General features: G+C 45.8%; 1 protein-coding gene and 1 long non-coding RNA gene across 4 annotated transcripts in view; both read left to right on the top strand.

The window, feature by feature from the left end:
* LOC133227514 (uncharacterized) overlaps positions 1 to 373 on the top strand; it is a 28,084-nt gene extending 27,711 nt beyond the window's left edge. Inside the window, exon 4 of the long non-coding RNA XR_009729855.1 lies at positions 256 to 373. This is a non-coding gene — a long non-coding RNA (uncharacterized LOC133227514). The remainder of the gene's footprint in view (positions 1 to 255) is intronic.
* A 4,210-nt stretch (positions 374 to 4,583) lies between these two features.
* On the top strand, positions 4,584 to 26,125 carry EIF2D (eukaryotic translation initiation factor 2D). 3 transcript variants are annotated; one of them, XM_061382048.1, is made up of 15 exons: positions 4,594 to 4,854; positions 5,791 to 5,981; positions 7,808 to 7,891; positions 8,363 to 8,453; positions 11,134 to 11,241; positions 12,948 to 13,186; positions 13,630 to 13,747; positions 15,376 to 15,421; positions 15,803 to 15,906; positions 16,027 to 16,176; positions 16,545 to 16,634; positions 17,562 to 17,657; positions 18,903 to 19,023; positions 24,182 to 24,356; positions 25,909 to 26,125. In XM_061382048.1, exons 1-15 carry the CDS (start codon positions 4,799 to 4,801, stop codon positions 25,977 to 25,979), a joined length of 1,740 nt encoding a protein of 579 aa, XP_061238032.1. In that variant the 5' UTR covers positions 4,594 to 4,798; the 3' UTR covers positions 25,980 to 26,125. The 3 variants fall into 3 exon arrangements, with proteins under 3 accessions (XP_061238035.1, XP_061238034.1, XP_061238032.1); XM_061382051.1 differs by lacking the exons at positions 24,182 to 24,356; positions 25,909 to 26,125 and adding an exon at positions 17,764 to 17,884 and having other exon boundaries at positions 4,584 to 4,854; positions 18,903 to 18,991; XM_061382050.1 differs by lacking the exon at positions 24,182 to 24,356 and having other exon boundaries at positions 4,587 to 4,854.
* The last annotated feature ends 656 nt before the right edge of the window (positions 26,126 to 26,781 follow it).

Genomic DNA, 26,781 nt, shown 5'->3' with positions numbered 1-26,781 from the left:
GCGTTGCCTGTTCCTGTGCATGCATGCGTGCTCAGTCGTGTCCAACTATGTGACTGCATGGACTGTAGCCCACCAGACTCCTCTGTCCATGGAATTTTCCAGGCAAGAACACTGGAGTGGGTGCTCGTTCTTGAGTTTCATATAAATGGAGTTACAGTATGTTCTCTTTAGTGTCTGGCTTCTTTCTCTCAACAAGTTGCTTCTGAGATTTGCCCATATGGGTGTTTATCTCAGTCACTTATTCTTTTTCTTAAGGAGTATGAGTCCACTGAATGGATTTACCACGTTTATCCAGTCACCTGTCAGTGAACATGTGAGCTGTTTCCAGTTTGGAGCTATTATGAATAAAGTTTCTATGAACATTGCACACAGATCTTTTTGTGAGGATGTGTTTTTATTTCTCTTGTATTAGTTTCACAGGGCTTATATTAGTTTCTCTTGTATTAGTTTGTGGTAACAAATTATCACAAATTCTATGGCTAACAACAACAGAAATTTATTCTCTCAGCAGTTCGGGAGGCCAGAAGTCTAAAGTGTCAGGACTTCCCTGTGGCTAAGACTCCGTGCTCCCAATGCAGGGGACCCAGGTTTGATCCCTGGTCAGGAAACTAGACCCCACAGGCCTCAACTAAGACCTGGTACAGCCAAATAAATAAATAAAAATATTAAGGGCTTCTCTGGTGGCTCAGTAGTAAACAGTCCACCTGCCATTGCAGGAGACACAGGTTCAATCCCTGGTCTGGGAAGATCCCAGGTTCCATACTCGGAGCCATTGAACCCATGGGCCACAGCTATTGAGCCTGGGCTCTAGAGCCTGGGAACCACAGCTAATGAGTCCACTCAGGGCAACCCCTGAAGTGCACGTGCCCTGGAGCCCACGCTCACAACAAGACAAACCACTGCCATAAGAAGCCCACACACCACAACTGCAGACTAGCGCCTGCTCGCGGCAACTAGAGAAAAGCCCTCGCAGCAATGAAGACCCAGCCCCAAAATAAATAAATTTATCTTAAAAAAAAAATATATATATATATATATACACACATATATATAAAACCAAAGTGTCAGCAGGGTGGGCTCCCTGGAGACTCTGAAGGCCACGTTCCATGACTCTCTCACCTGTGCTGCTGTTGGCAGCCCTTGGCACTCCTTGACTGGTGACTGCATCCCTCCAATCTCTGCCTCGATTGTCACAAGGTGTTTTTCCCCGTCATTAATCCTGTGTCACTGGAGGGACAGTGGAATGGAAGGAGGTAGATGAGCGGGGCACTGGGGCAGTGACTAGATGCAGTGCATACTTTCATGTCAACTCTGTCTCCGCTCTTAATTTACAGGCTCTCTGCAGGCTGGTCCTGACTCCTAGGCTGGGCTGACATCACTGAGCCGAGCAAAGATGTTCACCCAAACGAAGCAGACATCAACCTCTGCAGACAGAAGCCGATGCTCCTGCCTTTCTTCCCCAGTTTCCCCGCTCTGTACATCCACCTCTAAACATCCAGCCTTCTCATACTCCAGAGTGTTGCCCAATCCCAGGTTCTGGAAATTCTCTTGCCTCCAGAAACAAAATGATAACATCCAGCCTGTCTGGGCTTGGCTATGCTATGGACAGACAGCACAAAACCAGAGGAACTGTGACATCCTGCAAAATAAGCCCAGCACTTGTCCCCTGTACCTCTTTTATCTCCAGCCTCTGTTGTACGATCTAGGAGGTTCTAGCTCTAGGTTTGATCACGAGATCTAGAAGTATTGATATATTAGGCAAGATTAAAACGGAACATTTCTCTCAAGGTCTGGTACTTTTCGAAATCCTGACTTTGAAGTTTAGAAGCATCTTGACTCAGCCCCAGAGCTTTGCATCTAGACTGCCCATCCCCTGCCTGGTCTTCCTTCTTACAGCCACAACAGGAAGCCCCCTGCAGGCGGCAGAGCTTCCGTTCCTCCTCTGTCACCCCCTGCACTTGGCTTTTCCCTTCTCTTCAACACAGACATCCAGCTCTGAGCTCAAAAGTCCCTGGGAATGTGGGTCATCTGTGGTGTTTTCGTAGTCTGGGAGGTTCTGAGAGTTTCCAACAACAGGTTTCTTCCACAGAAACCTTCGATCAGTACCTTCCAGGTTTATCCTAGGGAAGGAGATAACGTTAACTTTCTGAGACATAAAAGGTTTTGCTTGCAAGCAGCTCTACAAATATTTTTTTGCCCAATTGCCAGTGTCTGAGGCTTCCTACAGGCCCCACCTGATATCTTCAAATTCACTAGTTTTTGGGTATGTGAATTTGGGGGAGGCAATGAAAAGAGATTTTTTTACATGCCCAGTTGACTATTTAGTTTGAGCAGTCCGAGAAAAGAGAAAGGACAGGTAGGCATCATACTGTTTTGCCAAAAGTTTTCACTTTCATCTCAGGTTCAAAGGATTCATTAACAAAATAAGCCACTTGTTTTATACAAATAAATAATACTAATATTTATTAGAGAGCTATCTAGCTTACTTTCAATGTACTAACATTAAAAGAAAAAGAAATAGAAAGAACAGAGGATACATCACCAAATTGGGTTTTGACAAACATCCAGACTTAATCAGCGCTGGGAAGTCCCGGGTCACAGCACATCTGGAGTCCCAATTGGAAAGAGGTTCCAGGCAGCACCCCGTTCTATGGGTGAGACTTCAAAGATTGCAGTTCAGGGTTCGCACTTATAATCCCATGACACAAACTAGTATCATCATCAATCTGTGAGCAAATTGCAGCTCTGGTTTCATGTTAATGCTGTTTGTTTTGTAGTGTAAAATTTGGAATGTTAAGCAGGGAGCTTGGTTGGCCAGGGCCCCCTCCAGGGGCTCAAGAGTCCCAAGATTTGTCCCCTATCTTATCTGTGGTGCTGCAAGGCTTGCACTCACAGCAGGAAGTCAGGGCACTCACAGCACAGTTTCCAGGCAGGTCCCCTTGGGTCTTGGCTCCTACTTGTCAACCACAAATTAATTTTTAGGTTGATAATTTATGCCTTCTTATCCAGGACATCTGCTATGTACAATAGTTTTCCTAGCTTGAAATTTCTAATCCTCCCTTGAATAACCTTCCTCAGCTCCTTGGACAGAGATTGCTTTGGTGGCTATATTGCAATAGGCCTGGTCAACAGCACAGAGTCTGGCATCACAGCCTCTGAGTGTGACTGGGTGGGAGCCCAAGGGAACAAGGATCTACGGCCCTCCCCTCCTCTGGGGTCCTCTGACTTTGACTTTGTGGCTGGGTGGCTCAGAATAAAGGCATGATGGGTCAGAAGTGTAGGAGGAGCTGGAGTTGGGGCTGGCCCCACATTAGAGGCAGAAGTGGTGGTGGGCAGAGACTGCTGACGATCTAATCTTTATATAGCCAAGGTGGGCCTCTCCTTTATGTAACTGTGTCATCAGATGAAAGCAATTAGGATTCTTTTTCTGGGTGGATGGACACTCTGCTCTGAAATTTTCATAAGCAAAATTCAACTGAGTAGGGGCCAGGACCCCAGGTGTTTAAATTTATGTCTCCAGGGTACACAGTGATCCCTTTCAGGGAAACCCATACTCTCACTTCTGTCTGAGACTGATTTTTTTTTTTCTTTGTTTTGGATAATATCTACAATTTATTGGAAAATTTCAAAACACTGTGAAGCATATTACATACATTATCTCAATTGTTTCTCACAGAAGGTGAGGTGGAGAATGTAAGAGTTTCAGAAAGGATAAACCATTGGCAAAGATCAAACTGCTAGGGAGAAGCCAAACCGTAATTTGATCTTACTAGGTCTCAAAAATTATTCTTTCTTGAGCACTCTACGTTTTAAAAATTGCTTTGGAAACACCCCACCCCTGAAATAATGCCTAAATGCAAAAACGTACATGGGTGCATACTTAGTCACTCAGTCACTTACAACTCTTTGTGACCCAGTGGACTGTAGCCCACCAGGCTCTTCTGTCCATTGAATTTTCCAGGCAAGAATATTGGAGCAGTTTGACATTTCCTACTCCAGGTAATCTTCCCCACCCAGGGATGGAAGCCTCATCTCTTGCGTCTTCTGCATTGGCAGCAGGATTCTTTACCACTGCAGCCACCTGGAAAGCCAGAATGTAAAAAGTACATAAAGATGTCCAAAGCTGTTTTAAATAACAGATTAGAAGATCATTTGTATAGTTTTCCCCTCTCAGTAGGAGGTCAAATCTGGGACTAAAGTGGATTCCTTGTTATTATCACATCATGTAAATTAAAAAAAAAAAAAAAACAGGGAGGAGAAAAATCTCAGAATTCCAGCTGTGGCCCATAGTCTACAATAAAATGTAAAGATCTTAATAAACCAAAGCCCTTAAGAAAAGCATTCAAGAGGTCTGCAATTTTAATAAAACCCAAAAGTCCAATTAACTTAGTGCAGCTAAGCTAAATTGAATGGGATGAGAGCTGGCAGAGGGCCTGACACACCACGGCGCTAATGGAGTGGAAATGAACCAAATCTCTCGGTCCCGAAGGGTTACTGCAAGCGGGACCCGCGCCTGGCGCTCGCGCAGGCGCAGAACCAGGCGGCCAGGATGAAGGGGGGCGGCGCACCGCTCTGCGCAGGAATCACAGTCCCGCCTACCGGGCTTCAGTTCCCGGCCTTGCCGCTAGAGGCGGCCGCGAAGCTGAGCGGGCCCGGTTTCCAGCCGGGCCGCTTTCCTAGCCGGGCCTCAGCATGGCTGCCCCCAGGGCCGCGGGCCTGGCAGCCGACGTGCGTCCGCTTTCCTGACAGCTCGCGGCGTCTGTGGTCTCCCTCTCTTCCCCAGGCCACTCCAGCGGACATGTTTGCCAAGGCCTTTCGTGTCAAGTCCAACACGGCCATCAAGGGGTCGGACAGGTGAGGGGGAAGAGGGTCCCGTGCCTGCCCACGAGGGCACCCCAGCGTCTCTCGAGCTTGGCCGGCTCGCAGCCTTTCTGTGCTCGGTCAGCCGACCTGGGGTGGAGGCCGAGGGGCACAGCCGGAGAAGGGACCCCAGAGCGGGGCAAGGGTGAGTTAGACATATTTTGAGGGTGAAAATGGGAGAGGAGGCCCGAGTTATCTCCCATGCTGTCTTTTTTGGGATATTCTACTGAGTTTGAAAGAAACGTAATTCAGGCACCGCGTATTGACTGCAGTCTGTTCAAAGTGTCGTGGATGTTGCAGAAATGAAGGATTACGGGATCCCTCCCCCACTTGGAGCTTTGAGTCCCTTGGGAGAGATTGGACGGGGTACAGAGAACTACAAGTATATGAGAAGTGTCTAGTCACTTCTCATATCTGGCGGGAGAGACACATGGAAGGTGAGGTGAAGTGGATGAGCCATAGGTGGTAACTGTATCTGTTCAGACAGTGTTGCAAAGGCAGATATCACCTTGGGGATTTTAGAACCAGTGTTTTCTAGTTGTCATTCTTGATGCCCTGGTGTATCTGTTTGATCATAAGCTGTTAGATTTGCCAGCCATATATGAGAAAGGGGCAGATCCAAGAGCTATGCGTGGAGTCAGGAAGGCAGGACTGAGTTTCCAGTGGCAGGCTAACTTGGACTGCTCACCGGGTCTCAGTTATTTCTTTCTTTCTTTGTGAAGTGCAAAGACATGCCTCAGGAACATGTGAAAATAGATGAGACACTGGATGAGAAAGATAATGGGATGTTTTGGAAGAGTGTGTGAGAATAGGGCATCATCAACCAGACTTCTTGGTCCTCATGACTTTATAGTAAGTCTTTCTGAGTCCTCAATATTTATTAAAATCTATGCAGGCAGCCTTCATACCAGATATGTGTGCCCTCTGCAGGAGAAAGCTTCGGGCTGATGTGGCAGCTGTTTTCCCCACTCTTGGAACCGATCAGGTCTCTGAGTTAGTCCCTGGAAAGGAAGAGCTCAACATTGTAAAGCTGTATGCTCACAGAGGAGATGCAGTGACTGTGTATGTGAGTGGTGGTAACCCCATCCTGTTTGAACTGGAGAAAAATCTGTATCCAACAGGTATGGCAGTGGCATGGAGATGCCCTTACTGTGGTCTCTGCCTAATACTTGTTTCTCCTTGTTTCTTCCATTAACCTGTCTTCCTTAAAACAAATGAATGCAAAATCTCCCTAAGAATTTTTGTTTGTTTTGCGTCCCTAGAATTGAATCATACAAAACCAGAAACTGCTATAGAATGGAGGGGGAAAAAGGGCTAACACAAAGCAAGGGTTGTTGCCGAGGGAAATGCTAACGTGAAGAAACACTTGTTTCTAGAGGGTTGACTAGGAATGGAGCAGAGGTCTTGAAAAGGGTGGAGTTTCAGTGAAATGAAAGTCGCTTACTCATGTCAGATCTTTGTGACCCCATGGACTGTTTAGTCCATGGAATTCTCCAGGCCAGATTACTGGAGTGGGTAGCCATTCCCTTCTCTAGGGGATCTTCTGAACCCAGGGATCAAACCCAGGTTTCCTGCATTGCAGGCAGATTCTGTTATCAACTGAGTCACCAAGGAAGCCCAGGAATACTGGAGTGGGTAGCCTATGCTTTCTCCAGGTGATCTTTCCAACCCATGAATCAAACCAGGGTCTCCTGCATTGTAGGCGGATTCTTTACCAGCTGAACTACCAGGGAAGCCCCTGAAGTTTCAGGGCATGTAAAACATGTTTCTTAAAATTGCCACTGGTGCACTTTTCTTAAGATACTGAAGAGGTACTATGATGGGAAAGAAGGTGAATTAAACTCCATACCCAGCTGTCTTAGTGATGGACTTTGGTTGAGACATCTCACCAGAATTCTTTCTTATGCTCTCTGTGGCTCTCAGGATTTTATTGCTTGCTTTCCTCACGGGTCTCACAGAGTCAGTGTCTTTTTCTTTTTTCCTTTCCTGGTGACATCTACTTTGTCCTTTGGGGCTTTTCTTCCTCCCAGCTTGGCTTTAGCAATGCAGTGCAGTTTCTTACCCCAGGCCACCCCTACCTTACCCTACTTTGCTGTTGTACACATACATGCCCTTTTTGTATGTATGTACACATACAAGCCCCTGCTAATGGCTATGGAAACAGAGGGAATAAAAATAATAAATGTGAAAATTTTCAAAATGTCTTATCGGCTGGGCTCTGGTTTTGGATTACTTGCTTCTGAGGTCGTAAATGAAATCCCTGTTGGGTCTCTGTCCCTACACTGGGACAGTGGATCAGAATCCCCTGTGGCCCTTTTCCTCTGCTCCTGCAGTCCGGATGAAGCAATAGGTGCCTTCAAGGCTCAAGTGACATCCAGTTTCTTAAGTCTCTGCCTTCTTCGAGGCTGCAGCCTCTTTAAGAAGGGAGTCAGCCCCATGTAAGCTGTATGGAATATTTCCCACAGGAAAAGGGGCACTTGATTCCCAGAGTAGGGGAAAGGGATACTGGACAGGCAAAAGCAGATGTTCACCTAATCACTAGTTTTAGCCTTACATGTAAATATCCAACTTTAGCAGTTAATCTCTTAAAGCTGCAGTTCACTTCATGTGTGTCTTCCTACCAGTAAAAATGATAACTTCTCAAGATCACATATTGAGAGAAACTACTGCAAAGAACTCAGTATGTAAAGAATCGGATCTCTAGGGCTAAAGGAAGCAAAGATTCTAAAATAAATAGCATGTGACATATAAACTGCTTCACAAACTTGGGGTAATCTACTTTAAAAAAAGAAAGCAGCTTTTTGGACATCCCCCCACAACCCGCTCTCTAGCTTTGAGTTGAGTGTCTTTTCTGTATTTTGATGAACATGGCCTAGTGTTTGGCTTTGCCCATTCCCAGAGGATTGACTCTTGGCAGTAAGTGTTTTCTGACCCTCTCTTTGGACAGTGTATACCTTGTGGTCTTATCCCGATCTTCTACCAACGTTTACAACATGGCCTCTGGTGCTCGAAAAATTGGTTGGGGGAGCAGGTAAGAGTATTTTCTTATATTCTGGATACTGTCTAAAACCTACTTCAAAAAAACCAACTACTTTAATAAGCGTACCCATTTCGTGCATTCATATGAAGAATGGAGTTTCCCCCCATGTCTGTTGCATCTCTCACTTCGCTGCTTCCACAGACTCCCTGGGCCTCAGAGATCCTGCTGTAAGGCTTAAAAAAGATGAGTGACATGAAGTGCCTTGTGAGCCGCCGTTGGCTGTCCTTTAGGTTAATAAGATGACTTGGGGAAACCAGACTCAGATAGATCACGGCAACTAGACCCTCAGCTTGGTCCTTCAGTTTGACCGCTAGCCTCCCAAAGGGTGGTCTGGTACTCAAGCTGCCGCTTTCTATTTTCATTATGAATAATGTAGTTGATAGTTAATGAACGTTTGTGGACTGAATGAATGAACAATGAAGTAATCTGTGGAATTAGCTGTGATGCTTTTGTTTGCTGCAGATTTGATGCTGCCAGGACTGGTGGTGCCCCCTGCTGGCCTGCCTCAGGTACAGAAGGGTGACCTCTGTGCCGTTGCGTTGGTGGGGAACAGGTACTGTGCGGGTCAGCTGTGCCTCTGGGGGGCAAACTTAGGGAAAACTTGGGAGGGGTGGGAATGACAGCTTCACAGCATGTGGAGAAAGGATTAAAGGAGAAAACAAATTCGTCCTGAAAAATCCCGAGAGTGGAAATGGCAGTGAGCCTGTGGAGTGTGCACACATCTGGGCCAAGTATATTAGTTCCTGCTGCTGCCTTCTCCTTTATAAAATTTACTCTTTTTTCTCATTAAAAAAATTTTTTTTTTAGATTTACAGACAAGTTGCAAAAATAGTACAGAGTCCTGATATACTTCTTACCCAGCCTCTTGTCTTGATAACATCATATATAACCACAGTACAGTTATCAAAACTAAGGAATTAACATTGGTTCAATCCTGTTGACACTATTACAGAGTTTATTCATATTTTCCTGCTTTTCCCACTATGTATATGTATTTAAAGATTTCTTTTGTTCAAGGATCCAGGCTAGGGTGCCACCTGGCATTTAGTTGTCATGTCGTCTTAGTCTCCTGTGATGTTTTCTTGCTTTCCTGCCTTCCATGACTTCAGGACTGTTTTAGTCTGACATCCACATCATCATCATCTTTTAATTATTTTTAATAGATTAATTGAGGGAGATAGAGTTTATATATTGTAAAATTCACCTATTTCAACTGTACAATTCAGTGATTTTTTTTTAACCTATTTATAGGATGGTTTGGCCATCAGTGCACTAAATAAATACAATTTATTTAAAATTTTATTAAAATTTATTTAAAATAAATTAGGAAATAATCATATGAACAGTTATGAAAAATCAAAACCCACTCACCCCATAATTCTTTTCTCTAGAAGTAACCATTATCATTCTGATGCACAGCTTTCCCAGCCTTCTTCAGTGCATATATACACGTGCATATAAAATGTCTGATGTGGGTTGTGTATGTTTAAAAATACAAACAAACAAACTCTATCCCTAGTATTTTTTCAGTTCAGATCGTGTGAACATTGTCCACGTCAGCAAGCACAGATAAGCTGAACCATCTTCCCCGCTGTGGGGTGATGGAGAAGGTCGTCTCCCGGTGGACAGTGTGGTTGCCTCTGCTTTGTCACAAACAAGAGCTTCCTAATGCTTCTGGGGACACCAGTGCCGGTGTTTCCCTAAAGCAGATCGTGCACGTGACGATCGTGCACGTCTTCTGTTGCCCTACAAAAACCCTGCTGGTTTTCACTCCACCTGCAGGGTACATGGAGCCTGTTTCCGTACATGCTCCCCGACACTGGATATGATGGGTTATATTCATTTGTGTCATCCTGAACGAAAAGTGACATCTCATTATTTTACTCATTGCCTTTTTGAGGGAGAAAGATTGTAGGCCTTGAGGGTGGGGGGTGGGGGTGTCAGTGTTTAAAGATCTTATTTTTGCTGCTCATAGTCTCCTATTTTCCTTGACCCTTTTGGCACCAAGCGCCTAGAAAGGTTTCCATCCTGTTTACATGTAGCAAAACCTAGCTGTTGAAAAGAATGGTGATATTATTGTTTCCCCCACCCCACGCCCAGTATTCTGTCCCAGATAGGAGAAAACGATGGAAATGTGTATTTGGCCGGCTTAGTTTGATGTTTAGAATGTATGTGGGAATGAAGCCTGGGTGGTTTATGGCAGAGGATCAGGCCATATTCAAGACTGAAGATTTTGAGCCCTTCCAAAGGTGGAAGACAAAGACCCTTCTTTTAGGAACTGGGAAAGAAGCCAAATTCAAAGATTCTGTGGCAGGACTGACCCATGGGCACAGTAAGTGGAGCCACCGGATTAGCAGATTTTTTTTTTTTGCAGTTCAGGTGTTGGGAATTCAGCCCTTGAATCTTCTCCCCTGGGTCCAGGCAACCTTGCTGGGCTTGTATATTCCCCTACTGTTCGACAGCTAGACACTGATCCTTATGGGCAGTGTGTGAGCAACACTTGAGTTACACTGGGATGACAGAGATTTGCCATTTGGGCTTTGGGAGTTTTCTGTAGTTATTGTAAATGTGTGGTCTTCTTTTTTTGGATATTATGCACACATTCAGTTCTTAGATGGCTACACAGAGCAAGCCCTGTTACAAGAGCTAACTCAGAAGGAACCTCTATTTGATTCCACACGTCTGTCTTCTCTCTTCCCGGTGGTGGCACTCATCAGCCTACTTTATGGCGTGGGAAAGACCTCCCTTCTCAACTTGCAAATAGGAAGGCTCTCCCTTTACTTTTTGGCCTTCCTGCATGGCACGTGGGATCTTATTTCCCTGACCAGGGATTGAACCTGCACGAATAATTTATATTTTTGAAATTAAAGAAAGAGAACTTTTAAATATCCTTCTGAGTCCTGTCTGGGTTTGATTTGTAATAGGGATAAAACAGTGATAATATCAGTAGATGAGTTACTTACCCAGGAGGGATATTTGGTCAAGGGATTTTTGAAAGTCGTGTGTGTGTGTGTGTGTGTGTGTGTGTGTGTGTGTATTAGTAGCTTAGTCGTGTCTGGCTCTTTGAAAGTCATGTTTATAGGTAATTTGAAGAGGATTGAGACTGCACTGTTTTCGTTCTGTGGTATAAGTGGGTGCTTCAGGTTTGCAGCCGTGGTGCTTTGAGCACGTGAGAAAGCCGGTCTGGCGGGGGCCCTCCTGGAAGCCTTTCCTGACCCTTGTCTCCTCCTCAGAGCCCCCGTTGCCGTCGGAGTCGCCGCCATGTCAACAGCTGAGATGCTGGCCTCGGGTCTGAAGGGAAGGGGCTTCTGTGTGCTCCACAGCTACCAGGACCACTTGTGGTGGGCTCAGTCTTTCTTCTGTTCTATGGGGAAGCTGGGTGGGTGCAGAGAGCCCAGGGCCTGGGTTCAGAAGTGAGGGTTTTGGTCTCTGTCATGTCCTCAGTTGCTGGGCAGACATTAATTTCCCCGCTCAACGTGAAGAAAAGACTTTTTTCCTTTTTAGAGAGGAAATTACAGAGAACTGTAATTATTTTCTAGGTAAATTATTCTCTCAGCGCAGCGATGTCTTTAGTTTTATAGCACCGGTCCATCTGGCCTTCTCTGCCGTGTACATTCAGGCATCTTCTGGCCCCATGACGAGGGCTCAGAAGTTCTCACGTCTGAATCCAAATCAAAGCAGAGTAGCTCCCCAGGCTCCCGGGTGATAATCTGGTTACTGTTATGTTGTTTAAGTTTTACATTTTGGATCTCCTCATGACGGAAGTTGCCCTTTCTCACTGTTACCTTTGCTCTCTGGAACTGTATCAGAGCTTATTTTCTGGTTATTTTCTTGTCCTTCAACCAAAATAGTAAATAGGGCTCTTCTCAAAAGCAGCGTACCCGGTCCTTTGGCCAAGTGTTGTGGCCTTTTGGTATAGATTTACCCGTGACATTTTTAGTCAGTCTTCGAGTTACTCATTTTACAAGTATCAGCCAGACCCTGCTTTGCTGGAGGTACAGCCTCATCCGTCTGGGTCTCAGTAGATGTTTGCAGGCTGCTTACTCACGAGCTTCCAGTTCCTTGTTTTCTGTCAGTGTGAGAAATTAAGATCTTGTTGTCTGAATCGTTTTGTGAGCAGCTGCCTCATCTCCCATCCTCCCACTTTTTGAAAATACTCTCAGTATTTACATGATCAGAATCGCCTGAACGTGCCCTCTGGCCTCACTGTCAGCCTCATTAAAAGCCTTGCTGCAGCTGTTAGTAAACTTAGTTTGACTTGCATAATCTTAGTTAAGGTAAAGCTTTTTGGGTGTACCATCCTGTCTTCAGAAGGCTTAATGGCATAGAACCATTGTAATCTCTACTCTGCAGGTTAGGGTGATTTTTTTTTTTTTAATTGAGGTATAGTTGATTTCCAGTGTGTTACTTTCAGGTGTACAGCAAAGTGATGTTAGTGATCACTAGTATATCTAGCGATTCCAGATATAGATATGTACATACATCTTCTTTTTCAAATTCTTTTCCATTAAAGTTTATTATAAGATACTGAATATAGTTACCGTGCTCTCCAACAGGTCCTTGTCATTTATCTGTTTTGGATTGCATTCTGGTTTAACACAGAAGGTTTTGTAATACACCTTGGGTTTGTATTTCACCACTGGTACTACAGATGCATTTGCAATCTTAATTTTGTTATTTAATTCAAAGTGGTTTTATTTTTAACTCATATGAAGGGAATACTTTTGGAGGAGGGGGGCTTCTATGTAAATATATTTTCTTTAATTTTTCTCTGTCCCTGAATTCCTGTTAATATTATTAGTATTCCTTTGGGATAAGGAGGAGGCAAGAATTCCTCTCCCCATTTCAGACATGAGGAAACTGAGGCATGGGACTTCTCTGGGCTCAGAATTGAAAACAGAGTTGAGACGCACGCCCAGGCTCTCTGGCTGCTCCCGGACACCCCTGCCTGTGACTCTCATTCTCCCTGGACCCCCGCTGGCCCCCTGACCAGGGTTGGAGAGTGTGGTGGCCGCCGCTCAGTGTTTCTGACATGAGGTTTTTGCAGGCGATCTGGAGACAAATCCAGTCCACCGTCCATTGCCCCACTGGCTCTGAATCCCCCGGATCTCAGTGAAGGAAAGGGATGTGTCAAAGCTGACACTGCCCTGCAGGGTGCCATGAGGCAGCTGACCCTGGAGGAGGAGGTCCAGCAGAGGTGTGAGGAGAAGTCCCCATCAGAAGCCACGGAAGACCCCGGCCCTGGGGGCCTGCACGTGGACCCCATGGACAGCAAGACCCTTCAGGGTACAGCTCTGGGGGTGGAAGGTCCGCTCTCCCGGCGCAGGAGGCTGACGTGTGCTGTGCTGCTTCTGACCAGGCCTCTGGGGGGGAGGGAGACACCCTGGCTTTGGTCAGGGAGGTGCCCAGTGCTTTGCTGTCTCACCTCGGAGTCTTTCCCACATGAGTCACGTTTCCCCGGATCTCTGTGAGCCCAGCTGCACAGCCGGTCAGGGTTTCTCCAGCTCTGACTTCTCTGTCAGAGAAGCGTTGAGTCTGGCCAGGTGGGACCCTGAGACCTGCTGCCTCCTCTGGGGTCAGCCCTCTGCGGAGGCTCCATGTTCTGGAGAGTCTAGGTGCTTTGGTGCCGGGCAGCAGGCTCCCTCAGAACCCGGGGGTGAGGAGAGGGTGTCATCGCGCAGGCCTCTACATCCCTCCGGAAGGATGAGGTTCTCCTGTTCTCCTTGCAGAGCAAATGGACGAGCTGCTGCAGACGTGCTTCTTGCATGCTTTGAAGTGCTACGTCAGAAAGGCTGACCTCCCTTTGCTCACCAGCACTCTCCTGGGCAGCCACATGTTCTCCTGCTGGTACGGAGGGTCTTGGGGGTGGGAGGCAGGGGGGCCCTCTCCTGCTCCTCAGTGGTCAGATGGGACACGGCCGACGGGGGGGGGTTGTCTGAGGAGCATGATGTGGAAAGCGGGATGTGGAGGGTTCATCTGGCAGATACTGAGTTTTAAAAGCTTAATTGTGAGCCAGTGAAAGGATGCTGAGGAAATGAGGCTAAAATTCCCAAGGTGCTCTGAGCCCCGCCTCTGCTCTGGTGAAGCTGGGCTGTCTCGCAAATTGGGCAGTATGTCCCGTCCAGGAAGTGTCCTGGGGCAGCCTGCTTGTCTGAAAGTCCAATCCCCTCATGCTTTTCTGAAGGTGGGCTGGATGAGCTTGTATCAGAAGGAAGAGTTGGTGTGAACCTCCCACCCTAGCCCCAAATGCAAGCCACCAGCAGAGGGAGTATTATTACGTGTGGATTACTTCTGGACTTTGAAGCTGGGCGCGCAAGCCAGCTCCCCAGGGTGTTGAAACAGGGTGGATTTGAACCTGTAACCAGGCTTCTTAGCGCCCTCATTCCCAACACTTGTAAGGTTGCCATCAAGATGAAATAGCCTGACATTTCATAAGCAACTAGTGAATATTACCATGTCAGGAGATTTGCTTATTGATTTTCACCCTAAGTCTGACCTTCTTTCTTTTTGAGAATTTTGCTCTTTTTTTTTTTTTTAAATGATTTTAAGGTGAATCTCTTCCTCTTCATGTGAGCTTCTTTAAGGCATTCTATACAAGCGTGAGATCTGGAGTGTGTGGCAGGATACTTGGTAATTTGTCCTGACCTTGCTGGGTTGCAAGTAACTGGGAAAAGGGATCCTGGAATATTCTCTAGGATAGAGGTACTTAACCTGGGATGGGTTCTAGAAAGGATCCCTATGAATCCAAACTGCTATTGCTTATCACATATTCAGAGAAGATGTACGTTCTAAGGAGCCTTCATTAGGGACTTCTCCAGAACTAATAGCTGTGGGGTAGAGGCTCCAAGCTTTTTCGATAAAGAATCAGATAGTAATTATTTTAGGCCCTACAGTCTCTCCTACAGCTGTGCACGTCTGCCACTGTGGCCTTGATGCAGCCGTAGATGGTAGATGAACGGGCGTTGCCGGATTTGTTCTGCAGGATGTAGTTTGCCAAATCCTGTAGTTTGCCTAACCCTGGCTGCCACAGTGAGCTTGGTGTTAGAAAGACTCACCTGGAGGTGAAACTTCTGAGGACACAGAAGATCGTCTAGTTTGAGAGGAATCTAAAATTGTATCCAGTACAGTAGCCATGAGCCATATGTGGCTATTTAAAATTAAACGAAATTTAAAATATATTTCCTCAGTCACATTAGTCACATTTCAAGTGCTTAATATCCACATGTGGCCTGTGGCCACCACGTTGATAGCAGAGAACATTCCCTCTTCACAGGAAGGTGTGTTGGACAGCAAGGGTCTAGAGTGTCTGAAGTGTTTACCTCTTTCTGATGCTGCCACCAAGTAGAAAGTTCTGGAACAGCGGCCTCTTCCCAAGCATCCTGGAGGAAGGCTGAGGAAACGGCCTCCTCTCAGCGTCAGGCAGGTCTCACCCTACTGCTTTGTTAGCTTAACTTGCCTTTTCCATCTGCCATCAGCCCCGAAGGACGACAACTGGACATAAAGAAGTCAAGCTACAAAAAGGTAAGTGGGTCCCTTCTCTGCACGCCCGCACAGGGAGCTGTGTAGGGCATTCATGGCGTGAGCTGGTTGACGTGGGGAAGCCCTGTCTGAGGGCTGATGCTAGAGTTAAGCTTTTTGATTCCAGGTATAGTGGGGTAAGAAAGCTCTCCCGGGGCTGAGGCAGTTGGGTGGGCACCCACTCCCCTCTCTCCCTCCCAGCCCTTTATACCCAGTCTGAGTTCCGAAGGGCTTCACCCGTTAGTCCCCAGCCCTCAGGACGAGGACAGGGACTGTCCCACGTCCCCCCCAGGCCCTGCCTGGATCGGCGTCCGGCACATCGTAGGCGCTCAGCGCGTGTGCGGAGTCGATGAGGCCCCCTACCGCTGGCGCTCTCTCCCTTAGCTCTCTAAGTTCCTGCAGCACATGCAGCAGGAGCAGATTATACAGGTGCAGGAGCTGAGCAAAGGGGTGGAGAGCATTGTGGCCGTGGACTGGAAGCACCCGAGGTGAGTGCCGGGGGCCTGCTCACCGCAGCTCAGCTGGCCCCGGGGCACCTGGGCCAGGACTGCGGAGCTCGGAGACACTAGTATAAAATGTGTTTTTTCTTTCCTTCTGCTGGGTTTCAGGATCACATCTTTCGTCATACCCGAGCCCTCCCCGACCTCCCAGACAATCCAGGAGGGTAGCAGGGAACAGCCCTATCACCCTCCAGATATAAAACCCCTCTACTGTGTCCCAGCCAACATGACCCTGCTCTTCCAGGAGTCTGGCCACAAGTGAGTTTTCAGAGAGCAGCCCTTCTCTTGCCTGCTTGGTGTTCTGGCCTATAACCCTCTCAGCCTGAGTAGTGCTCTTCTGTGACTGGCAAAACCTGCTCTGCCCTCTCCTCCCCCGCCCCTCAGACCCAGCTTCAAGCCTCCTTCCCCTGGGCAGGGTCTCCGGACTCAGTGAGCGAGAGAGTAGGTCTCTCCCTTTTCTACCTGTGACGAGTCTTCACGGCCCTGCGGGCCTCAGGCAGGAGAAGGGAAGAATGCAGAGCTCGAGAAGCTGAGGACAGCGCCCTGCTGAGCAGGGAGTGAGTCTTGCTGTTTGCGGTTTGTCCCCCAGCACAGCCTGAGTAACCTCCTGGTCGCTTCTCACCCAGGAAAGGGAGTGTCCTGGAGGGCAGTGAGGTCCGAACATTCGTCATCAACTACGCCAAGAAAAATGACCTGGTGGATGCAGACAACAAAAAGTGAGTGGATGAGGAGGAGGGCTTGCCCTGTGTCTTTCCACACTCACCTTCAGCAGATGTGGGGGGTGGCTGGGAGGGCGGGGTGCAAGGGATCTCAGCCTTCTAGAAATAATGAAGGCCGGTGGTTTCTAAACCACAGGCTGTGGACAGTGAGAGTTGTAGCTAGGGTAGTCAGATCCATATACACCATCCACACTGACTGCAGCCTGAAGAAGCATCATCTCATATGTATCTTGGGGTTTCCCCGGTGATTCAGTGGTGAAGAATCCACCAGCTGGTGCAGGACACCCAGGTTCGATCCCTGGGTCGGGAAGATCCCCTGGAGGAGGAAATGGCAACCCACTCCAGTATTCTTGCCTGGGAAATCCCACGGACAGAGACTTCTGGCAGCCTGCAGTCCGTAGGGTTGCAAAGGAGTTGGGTATGACTTAGTGACTAAACAACAAGAGTGACCTGAACACGTGTATCTGCCGTTGACTGTCAAATGCAGGTGCTATTATGAGGAACAAAAGGCAAACTTCAGAAAATTTTACCAAAGCCATCTTAGCTTTATGGTGTTCTCTATTTTCCTAGTAGGTGGATACAGAAGGTAAACCACTAAATGAGTGTGCCATTAATTTTTTTGTTGTTGTTAATTACAAAAGACACCCTCGTGATCCAAAAGTTGGGAACTACTGGCTTCATCATGGTTAGTTAATAACATGATTGAGCCAGGGATCCCAGTGTTCGCATTTTTTTCCCCATACCACTTTGCCATCCACTGCCTACTTCTCCTTTATTCTAGGAAAGCCTGTGTACCTCCCATCCAGAGAATACGTTGCATCCTGGACTGTGAACCCCTAATTGGTTCCAATAATCCTGGTTGACTGTGAACAACACATGAGAGACGAATCCTGGGGCTACTTATTGCTTCTTGTTTCCCTTTAGTCTCGTGAAATTGGATCCCATCCTCTGTGACTGCATCTTAGAGAAGGATGAACAGCACACAGTCACGAAGCTTCCGTGGGACAGTCTCCTGGGCAGGTAGTGGGGATTGGCAGCCCCTCTCCAGCATTGCCATCCCTTCCCCTTGACGTCTGTCGCATCGGACGTCAGGATCGTCACTGCCATCGTCTCTTCCGTCCCATAGTTCACACTGTGTCAGTCTCATAAACACAGGCATGGGTAATTCTGACGTGGAGGGTCTTTGGGACGATTTGGGCCAACACAATACAGAAGAGAAGGAGAGAGGAAAAGAACATTAACTGAAAGTAAGAACTTCAAAAAGAGAAACAAAGAGAAAGTGGGAGTGGGGGATGGGGATTGTCTTAAAGTCAGTCTTTTCAAAGGAAGGATTCTTATACCTTTTGTTTTTCATGCAACCAAAACCGAAAATAATTTATATCAGGAGTTAGCAAGCTATTGCCTGTGGGCCACATCTGGCCTGCTACCTGTTTTTGTGAATAAGGTCTTATTGGTGCACAGCCACACCCATTTGTTTACATAATATCTACTCTGTGTTCTTGCTAAATGGCAACGTGGAGTAATTTCAACAGAGACCATATGGCTGTTAAAGCCTAAAATATTTACCATCTGGCTTTTTATAGAAAAAGTTTGTCTCTCCCAATATATATGCTAGCAAAAGAAAATCTGGTTAGACAAAAGGTAGAAATTCCTTTTGGTAAAGGCGTCTAGAAAAGGTACATGATTGGAACCTGTCAGCAATGCGAAGTTGTGCTTTATCCGGCTGGGTAAGGTAGAGTCTTGAGACAGAAATCTGCCACAAGGCTGCTGGGCAGATTTTCAGAAGGCCAGACCTGTGGACAGTTTCCAGGGGCTCATCTCAGATGTCCCCTTCCCTGAGTTGGTGGGTCTCCACTGCAGCTGCATGTTGGGGAGCTTAACAGTTACCTTCCTTGAGAGCCTTCTTGTAGCGCAGAGAACTCCACTCGGTGCTCTGCGGTGGCCTAAATGGGAAGGAGGTCCAAAACAGCGGAGGTGCTTGTATTCGCGTGGCTGATTCAGTTTGCTGTGCTGCTGAAACCGACTCAGCAGTGGAAAGCAGTTACAGTAGCACAGTTTAAAAAAATGGATCTTCATGATCAGAGTTTCTGACTCAGTTGGTCTGGGGTGGAGCTCCCTAGTTGATTTGCATGATTCCACTCTGCAGCCAGAGGCGAGCCACTGCCTGCAAGATCGGCTTCCATCTAGCCGCCCGCTGGGTGTGAGCTGTGAGGAAATGGCTTCTGCTGGCTTTATCAGCCTCCAACTCGTTAACTCCCATTTCAGATGTTTGGAAAAATTGCAGCCTGCCTATCAAGTGACCTTTCCGGGACAGGAGCCCATTGTGAAGAAAGGCAGGATCTGCCCAATTGACATCACCCTAGCACAGAAAGCTTCCAACAAAAAGGTAATTTTTAAGAGATAACAACGTTTGAAGATGGTGATTTAATCTTCCTGCTAAGTTCTAGTCTCTCTAATGTGATTGGAGATTTTTAAATTGGCCTCAAACACCTCAAAAGTTGTTTAGGAAACACCCATGTTTGTGTGACTGGGCTGGGTTCTGTGTAAAACAGGTGAAGCTGACCCCCTCCCTCACTGTCCTCTAGGATTTTGTGCTAGGAAACTTGCTAGAGCCTGGTTCTGAAAGTAAACAGGATCTTATATTTACTTTTTCCTTAGAACTCTGGTATGGGCCTTCAGCCCTTCTCTTTCTGTTGGCTCTTGGGCCTTGTTCAGTGAAAATAACTGGTAAAGAATTGCTGAAGAACTGAACGTGTTTAGCTTGGCAACACAGTTGTAAGAACAAATTACATCTGTCCTCAAATATGTGAAAAGCTGTCCTTGGGAAAAGGACTGCGTTTACTTTGTCTGTCTTGAGAAGACAGAAATAGGATTATTGGGTAGAAATCCCAAAAGACAGACTCTAGAAGTGTGTGGTTACGAGTGTAGGCTTTGAGAGTACAGACTGGATTCCAGTGTGGCTTTGCCTTGCTGCTTGACTTCGAGCACGATACTTCATGTCGTTTTTGCCTGAGTTTCCTTATATGAAGAATGGGGATAATACCTACCTCATAAGGCACTGTGAGGGTCAAATGAAGGAATAGAAGGTGAAATATTTACAATACTCCTTGGCATATAAACGTTCAATAAATGAGAACGAAGTGATGATAAGTTTAATAATTACCAATAGCCACCATTTCTTGAATATATAATTATATACAGTGATGGTTTTGTTTTTATGTTAACAAGACTCTTATCTCTTAGAGATACATACTGAAATATTTGTAGATGAGATTTCTAGAAGGATTTGCTTTAAAATAACATAGGAATGCAGGTGGGTGGGGATATAGATGAATCAGGGTTGGTCATGAGTTGTAAATTCTTGGAATTGGTGATGGGTACATGGGGCTCATTGTACTCTTCTAGTTTTATTTATGTTTTAAATTCTCTATTGAAAAATTTTTTAAAAACTTTAGAAAAAGCATATATACGAGAAGGAAATGACAACCCACTCTAGTATTCTTGCCTGAGAAATCCATGGACAGAGGAGCCTGGTAGGCTATGGCCTATGTGGTTGCAAAGAGTTGGGCACAACTTAGCAACTTAACAAACAAAAAAAAGTATATGTTCTATATGAGATAGAGTATCTGTCCCACTAAATATAATGTGTAACGTATACAGGCACATCTTGTTTTATTGTGCTTCTTTTTATTATGCTTTGCTGACAGTGTTTTTTTTTTTCAAATTGAAAATTGCTTGTGGCAATTTTGTGTCAAGCAAGTCTGATGGTGCCATTTCACCAGCAGTGCTCACTTCTTGTGTCTGTATCACATTTCAGTAACTCCTGCAATATTTCAGACTTTTTCATTATTATTTGTTATGATGATTTGTGACCATGATCTTTGATGTTACTATTGTGAAAAAGATCACAACTCATTGAAGGCTCAGGTGATGGGTGCACTTTTTACAAATAAAGTATTATTAAATTAACGTATATACTTTGTTTTTTAACATATAACGTTATTGTACAGTTAACAGTATAGTGAAATCATAACTTTTTAAAGATATTTTGTTGAAGTACATTTGATTTACAACGTTGCTTTTAATTTCTGCTGAATACAAAGTGATTCACATATATATATATATATAGGCTTTTTCATATTCTTTTCCATTATGGTTTATCCCAGGATATTGAATTTAGTTCTCTGTACTATACAGTAGAAACTTGTTCTTTATCCATCTTGTATACACTAGTTTGCATCTGCTAATCCCAGACTCCCAGTCCTTCCCTTACCCTCCCTCTTCCCCTTTGGCAGCCACAGTTCTGTTCTCTGTGTCCGTGAGTCTGTTTCCGTGTCTTCAGTTCAGTTCAGTCGCTCAGTCATGTCCGACCCTTTGCGACCCCATGAACCGCAGTCCTCCAGGCCTCCCTGTCCATCACCAACTCCCGGAGTTCACTCAGACTCATGTCCATCGGGTCGGCGATGCCATCCAGCCATCTCATCCTCTGTCGTCCCCTTCTCCTCCTGCCCCCAATCCCTCCCAGCATCAGAGTCTTTTCCAAAGAGTCAACTCTTTGCATGAAGTGGCCAAGTGCTGGAGTTTCAGCTTTAGCATCATTCCTTCCAAAGAAATCCCAGGGCTGATCTGCAGAATGGACTGGTTGGATCTCCTCACAGTCCAAGGGACTCTCAAGAGTCTTCTCCAACACCACAGTTCAAAAGCATCAGTTCTTCGGCACTCAGCTTTCTTTATAGTCCAACTCTCACATCCATACATGACTACTGGAAAAACCATAGCTTTGACTAGACGGACCTTTGTTGGCAAAGTAATGTCTTTTCTTTTTAATATGCTAAGTTGATCATAACTTTCTTTCCAAGGAGTAAGCGTCTTTTAATTTCATGGCTGCAATCACCATCTGCAGTGATTTTGGAGCCCCCCCAAATAAACTCCACCTCTGTTTCCACTGTTTCCCCATCTATTTGCCATGAAGTGATGGGACCAGATGACATGATCTTAGTTTTCTGAATGTTGAGTTTTAAGCCAACTTTTCCACTCTCCTCTTTCACTTTCATCAAGAGGCTCTTTAGTTCTTCTTCACTTTCTGCCATAAGGGTGGTGTCATCTGCATATCTGAGGTTATTGATATTTCTCCTGGCAATCTTGATTCCAGCTTGTGCTTCATCCAGCCCAGCATTTCTCATGATGTACTCTGCATATAAGTTAAATAAGCAGGGTGACGATATACAGCCTTGACGTACTCCTTTTCCTATTTAGAACCAGTCTGTTGTTCCATGTCCAGTTCTAACTGTTGCTTCCTGACCTGCATACAGATTATTTCTCAAGAGGCAGGTCAGGTGGACTGGTATTCCCATGTCTTTCAGAATTTTCCACAGTTTATTGTGATCCACACAATCAGAGGCTTTGGCATAGTCAATAAAGCAGAAATAGTTGTTTTTTTGGAACTCCCTTGCTTTTTCCATGGTCCAGCGGATGTTGGCAATTTGATCTCTGGTTCCTCTGCCTTTTCTAAAACCAGCATGAATGTCTGGAAGTTCACAGTGCACGTATTGCTGAAGCCTGGCTTGGAGAATTTTGAGCGTTACTTTACTAGCGTGTGAGATGAGTGCAATTGTGCTGTAGTTTGAGCATTCTTTGGCATTGCCTTTCTTTGGGATTGGAATGAAAACTGACCTTTTCCAGTCCTGTGGCCACTGCTGAGTTTTCCAAATTTGCTGGCATATTGAGTGCAGCACTTTCACAGCATCATCTTTTAGGATTTGAAATAGCTCAACTGGAATTTCATCACCTCCACCAGCTTTTTTGTAGTGATGCTTTCTAAGGCCCACTTGACTTCACATTCCAGGATGTCTGGCTCTAGCTGAGTGATCACACCATCCTGATTATCTGGGTCATGAAGATCTTCTTTGTAGAGTTCTTCTGTGTATTCTTGCCACCTCTTCTTAATATCTTCTACTTGTTTTAGGTCCATACCATTTCTGTCCTTCATTGAGCCCATCTTTGCATGAAGTGTTCTCTTGGTATCTTAAGAGATAATTTTCTCGAAGAAATCTCTAGTCTTTCCCATTCTATTGTTTTCCTCTATTTCTTTGCACTGATCACTGAGGAAGGCTTTCTTATTCTCTCTTTGTTATTCTTTGGAACTCTGCATTCAAATGGGTATATCTTTCCTTTTCTCCTTTGCTTTTGGCTTATCTTCTTTTCACACCTATTTGTAAGGCCTCCTCAGACAGCCATTTTGCTTTTTTGCATTTCTTTTTCTTGGGGATGGTCTTGATCCCTGTCTCCTGAACAATGTCATGAACTTCCATCCATAGTTCATCAGGCACTCTGTCTATCAGATCTAATCCCTTGAATCTATTTCTCACTTCCACTGTATAAGGGATTTGATTTAGGTCATACCTGAATGGTCTAGTGGTTTTCCCTACTTTCTTCAATTTAAGTCTGAATTTGGCAATAAGGAGTTCATGATGTGAATCACAATCAGCTCCTGGTCTTGTTTTTGCTGACTGTATAGAGCTTCTCCATCTTTGGCTGCAAAGAATATAATCATTCTGATTTCAGTGTTGACCATCTGGTGAAGTCCACGTGTAGAGTCTTCTCTTGTGTTGTTGGAAGACGGTGTTTGCTATGACCAGTGCGTTCTCTTGGCAAACCGATATTAGTCTTTGCCCTGACTCATTCCGTACTCCAACTCCAAATTTGCATGTTACTCCAGGTGTTTCTTGACTTCCTACTTTTGCATTCCAGTCCCCTATAATGAAAAGGACATCTTTTTTTGGTGTTAGTTCTGAAAGGTCTTGTCGGTCTCCATAGAACCGTTCAAGCTTCTTCAGCATTACTGGTCAGGGCATAGACTTGGATTACTGAGATTTGTTCTTTTTTATGGCTGAGTAATATTCCATGTGCCACATCTTTATCCGTTCATCTGTTGTGGGTTGTTTCCATGTTTTGGCTGTTGTAAATAACACTGCTATGAGCATAGGGGTACATTTGTCTTTTTGAATTACAGTTTTGCCTGGATATATGCCCAGGAGTGGAATGACTGGATTATATGGTAGTTCGGTTTTTAGTTTTTTGAGAAACTTTCATACTGTTCTCCATAGTGGCTGTACCAATTTATATTCCCACCGAGAGTGTAAGAGGATTCCCTTTTCTCCACACCCTCTCTAGCATTCATTATTTGTAGAATTTAATGATGGCCATTGCGACTGGTGTGAGGTGGTACATTATTGTAGTTTTGATTTGTATGAGAATGTAACTTTTATATGCACTGGGAAACCAAACAATTCATGTGACTCATTTTACCGTAATATTGGCTTTATCATGGTGGGTCTGGAATCGAACCCTCAGAATCTCTGAGGTATTCCTGTCTTGGATGGGGTAAAAAGAAAACGTCAATTTAGAAGCACAAAAATTATTTGGATGAATAGATATGGTTGTAGGGATGGTGAGCATAGGGTGAGGAGGCTGCAGAGGCCCCGGAAGGTTTCTGGGGGTGGGCACGTGGTCTGTACCCACCGTCAGTCTTTTCTCTTGCCCAGGTGACTGTGGTCCGGAACTTGGAGGCCTATGGCCTGGACCCGCGCTCAGTGGCTGCCACCCTCCAGCAGCGATGCCAGGCTAGCACCACCGTCACTTCTGCCCCGGGGCTCAAGGACAGCGTGCAGGTTCAGATCCAGGGCAATCAGATCCACCACCTTGGCCGGCTGTTGCTCGGTGAGCATCCCCCCTGAAGAAGCAGAGACGTTAGTCTTACTTGGCAAAGATCTTCCTACCAACTAAAGTCACTCTAGTGAGTTTACCATATGCATAGCTTTAGCAGCCAGCAAGAGGTGGAGCTAATGTTTGCCCTTTGTCTTTTAGCCCCCAGATTCAGTGTTTTATCCACCATCCTAGTAGAGAAGTTTTCTTTCTGGTTTTCCTTTTTTATAAAACATGTGTTGAGCACTCAGCCTTTGCTAGGCGCTTTGCTGGGCTTTTTGCAGGCTTGATGCTGAAGAACCGTTTCTGTTGTGCAGATGAGGAAACAGGGTCAGTACTTTGTACTGAGATAATTCAGCTGCTCAGTGCTGTAGTTGGGCTTCCAACCTTGATTTGCAGAATAAACTCTTTAAGTTCAATAAGCAAGACCCACCCAGTCCAGCCCCATCTGCCTCCACCTTCTCTGGCAGGTCCCTGACTCCCAGGCCAGGCCTCAGCCACGCTGCTCTCCGTGCTCTTCCCCGCGTGCACCCCAGCGGTCACCCCTGGCTGCTTCCCTCCGTGTAGTCCCCTAGCCTCGAATGGCCTCTCAAGGCCTCTCGCAGCCTTAATTAAGGCTCATCGGCCCAGCTCAGGGGCCACAGGAAGCCTGTCTAAGAACATGTCCCATTTTAAAATGTTCTGTTTCCTTAAATTGACATTTAAAAACCTGCTAACATAGCACTTTCCAATTGTGTTTATATTTCTGATTAGTGTCTACAACAGGGCTGATTTATTCTGCTGTCTGAATTCCCTGTTAGAATAAGCATCTTGAATCAGAGACCTTACCTTTTTCATTCCCAAGGTCTGGCACATAGTAAATGCTCAGTAAGCAAACTTACTTTATGATCTCAGGCAGTACCCAGCAGTTAACTTTTAGAGCTGCACCCCTTTAAGTGAAGGTCCCCATGTGAAATACAGAGGAGAAGACAAACACAGCTGAACTCAGACATACGCATTCTCGCTTGTGAGAGAATCACAAATGCCTGAAGCACACCCAGAAAGTCCTTAGCAACATGAAAGTCGCTGAAGGACTTCAGCCTCGAGGTGTGAGGATGTGTGGTCCATCCCGCAGGGGTTGACTGTGAGCTGAGTGTGGAAGGGCAGGTCGAGTGATGGAAACGGTTTGGACTGAGGTTCAATGGCGGGCGTGAACAGTGGGGCGGGAGGGCCAAGAGGCAGCTCTGCAGCTGGGGCCCTCGGTGTGTGTGCTGAGTCGCTTCAGTCTTAGTCCACTCTGTGCGGCCCCACGGACTATAGCCCACAGGCTCCTCTGTCCATGGAATTCTCCAGACAAGAGTACTGGAGGGGGTTGCCATTTCCTTCTCCAGGGGATCTTTCAAACCCAGGGATCGAACCCACGTCTCTTAATGTCTCCTACACTGGCAGGCGGGTTCCTTACTGCTTGTGCCACCTGGGGACCTTGGAGATCGAGGCAAAGGAGGGTCATTGTAGACCGAGGGGAAGGGGTGGGCAGGAGAGAGCGTGTGCAAACCTCACTGAGGAGTTTCTGCCTTTTGGATTGTAGAAGAGTATCGGCTTCCTCGAAAACACATCCAAGGCCTGGAAAAGGCCCCTAAACCTGGCAAGAAGAAATGACAGACTCTTGTTTCATGTGGTTGATCCAGTGGAAATCCAGGCTCTGGGCTGGTAACTTATATGAGTATTTTGTTTTTGCAAATTAAAAAAAATATATATATATATATGTAATTCTTTACTAAAATAAATTTTTATTCTAATCAGAATTGGATTCCCTTTTGTTTCTTCCACTTAGCTAAACTGTTGTACTGAGTTTTCAGGTTCAAAGCCGTTTGAAAGGAGCACTAGAGGCTGCTCCTTGCGTTCGTGTGGCTTCAGTCATTTGGTGTGAACTCTGCCTTCAAGCCCCACAGCCCATCCAGAGCTCAGGGCCGGGGAGCCTGCCTGTCTTTAAAGTCCTTCTACCAAATATTCAGTAACCTCTTGCTATTCTTACTACCTAATTAACGTCCTAGCCGCAAAATCATTCCTTCAGATATCTAAAGGGCTATTTGTATGTTTATATTTTTCATCATTCAAAAGAAGGAACAGTTCTCTCTTCCTTGAGCAAAGTCTAGGCTAGACCAGAAATAAACAGTGAAAGCACATTAGGACCTGGGTTTCCACACAACAGTAAGTTTCCCTCAATACTGAAAATAGCTGTGGGTTGTGATATGGCTACAGGATAGATGACTTTGCCACAGTTAAGAGTCTTAATCAACTAATGCTTTCTTTAGCCCCAAACTTCTTCACCTGGGGCTCATAGACAAAGTGTTCAGAGAGTCCACGGAGTTCTCTGAAATAGTGCACAAGATTTTGTATGACCATTTTCCTAAAAGAGGTTACCATGCTTTTGTCCAGTTCCCAGCTGAATCATGTGAAA

The sequence above is a fragment of the Bos javanicus genome, chromosome 16 (assembly GCF_032452875.1).
Source record: "Bos javanicus breed banteng chromosome 16, ARS-OSU_banteng_1.0, whole genome shotgun sequence".
Taxonomy (NCBI): Eukaryota; Metazoa; Chordata; class Mammalia; order Artiodactyla; family Bovidae; genus Bos; species Bos javanicus.
This window is presented reverse-complemented; position numbering and strand designations above follow the sequence as displayed.

What these genes read in the sequence shown, in the direction of transcription:
- EIF2D (XM_061382048.1), top strand. Translation starts at nt 4,799, where the DNA reads ATGTTTGCCAAGGCCTTTCGTGTCAAGTCCAACACGGCCATCAAGGGG. An exon ending in GAAAAATCTGTATCCAACAG is followed by an intron (nt 5,982 to 7,807) that starts GTATGGCAGTGG and finishes CTCTTTGGACAG; the next exon opens with TGTATACCTTGTGGTCTTAT. An exon ending in CCTTGGCCGGCTGTTGCTCG is followed by an intron (nt 24,357 to 25,908) that starts GTGAGCATCCCC and finishes TTTGGATTGTAG; the next exon opens with AAGAGTATCGGCTTCCTCGA.